The sequence below is a fragment of the Electrophorus electricus genome, chromosome 21 (genome assembly GCF_041902795.1).
Source record: "Electrophorus electricus isolate QZ-2024a chromosome 21, ASM4190279v1, whole genome shotgun sequence".
In the NCBI taxonomy this organism is placed as follows: Eukaryota; Metazoa; Chordata; class Actinopteri; order Gymnotiformes; family Gymnotidae; genus Electrophorus; species Electrophorus electricus.
In genome coordinates, this window is record NC_137517.1 from 13,637,501 (window position 1) to 13,639,457 (window position 1,957).

A 1,957-nucleotide genomic window follows, 5' to 3' on the forward strand; every position below is an offset into this window, starting at 1 on the left:
TGCAGACAGTCTGGACCAGACACATCGGAGCTGAACCAGCTTTAACTGTTTCAAACTGGTCTGAACCGACACAAACCGTATCAGCTAGACAAAAGACCCCTCTAACACGATTACAAAACTACAGTCCTGCTCATATCGTACTGTGGTGTGGGAGATCTGCAGTGAGGCTTTATGGCCAGCAGGTGGAGACATACCGTGTATTAGCTCACTATCTGACATCTGTAGTGTTGAAGTCTGATCAGTAGGGGGTGCTAGTGCACCTGATTTCAAAGCACAATTCAGAACTTACCTCATACCACCGCAGCTCTGTTCAGAGCTGGTAGAGATTGTCCTTTTAAGCTGATCTGAGATCAGTTTTGTTGTTTTATATGCTCTGTTGTGGTTTAGATTACGTTATGGTGTGGACACACTGGTTCTGGTTCAGAATAACAGAACATTATCTACCCAGAATGGCTGCAGAGATATATTTACACATTATTTACCCATTTTATGATAGTGAAATATTATGTTTGTCAGTAAACGTGGTCCATTATTATTCTTGCAGTCGCGTCCTAAAGTCGGAGTCCACCACGAAGGATTGGTTTGGTTCCACCTTTCAACAGAAATCGTCAGAAATCCTTGTCGTGTTATTCAAAATTCTATTACTTAAAACTAAAACAAATGTATACATGTTAAGAATGGTTGATGGTAATCCATGTATGCCTCCAACACACCGTGTCAATTACCGCGGTAACAGCTGACTGACAGCCTCGGGCTCTGTGTAGAATCGTCACTCCCACTCCAGCTTTGAAGGACTCCCTCTGAAAAATATTTCCCCCCCAAATATTTTGCAGTTGTGTCAGAGGAGCTTAGTGGCAGAATTAACTCAAATGAACTTACAGGTGAAAAGCTACAGCCTTAGTGCCAAACCATTCTCGTAGTTAACTCGCAGCTGGCCGACGAAGCAGATTACCACGTCGGCGTGGTTAATGGGTGTAACGGGCGATCTTAATGTCAGTTCATCATCCTATTATGTTTGTAAACATTCTTGGGTTTGTTTGTTTGTTTGTTTGTTTTTATAGATTTCTATGGCATGACATACTATACTTAAGCAATGTAGTGAGTAGATTAGATTACAGAAGTAAACATTTTTTTAGCTGTGCAGTCAAAGTGGTCTAACTGAATGTTCCCGCTAATGAATGTCATAAACAGTGTTAATTCTGAGCTACACGTAAGGTTAAACGTGTGTAATGTTACGGGTCAGAGCATACATGAAGACACTTTCCTGTTTGGAGCCCCAGTTATTTTGTAACACCCCTCCTCCACATGCACACACACACACCCCACACCCCCCATCCTGGTTCATTTAGCATTTACAGTTGGTTTATAAAAGTCTTACAGTGATTGTTTAATTGGGCATAGTGAGAATCTTACATGTAGTTATTTTCATATATTGTTTTTCCAGATAGTATTTCGGTTGTAGGATGATCCAATGGACAAATCAGGAAACTGTCAGACTCAGGATATATTTTTGTGAAAAGAAACTGATATTTCAGTAAGCAGAGTTGGTAAAGCTTACTGAATATTGTAGAAGGAAAAAAAATTATTAAAGGTAGTATTTCTATAAGGTTATTCAGACAGATGGTCAGTTCTGGACACTGTGAACAGGTGGCTTTTTTGCAGTGATCACATAGTGTTTCAGTATACTGTTGTAATGGGACCGAATAATGTGACCACACATGTGCCTACCAGTGAGACAGTCAGATGAAAAGATTGCTTATACCACCTTTAATATTCCTAGGTCATGTAACTGCTGCTAGATTTAAGGCTGTATGTGTGCGTTCATGTCTGTGTTAGAGTGCGTGTGTATATGTTTTCTGAAACTAAATTTGGAATTATTACAAGTTTTATGTTGTGTAAATTTTCTGTTTCATTCTGTGTGCTGATGCATTGAAACCAATTAAAACACCAAGTCTCA

At 39.7% G+C, this 1,957-nt stretch overlaps 1 protein-coding gene across 5 annotated transcripts in view; it reads left to right on the plus strand.

The window, feature by feature from the left end:
• kcnt1a (potassium sodium-activated channel subfamily T member 1a) overlaps nt 1-1,957 on the plus strand; it is a 32,414-nt gene extending 30,457 nt beyond the window's left edge. For all 5 annotated transcript variants that reach the window (XM_081704614.1, XM_081704616.1, XM_081704615.1 and 2 more), the window contains one exon: nt 1-1,957. This exon is cut by the window's left edge and continues 61 nt beyond it. In XM_081704614.1, coding sequence (XP_081560740.1) covers nt 1-45 — 45 coding nt within the window. In that variant the 3' untranslated portion in view covers nt 46-1,957.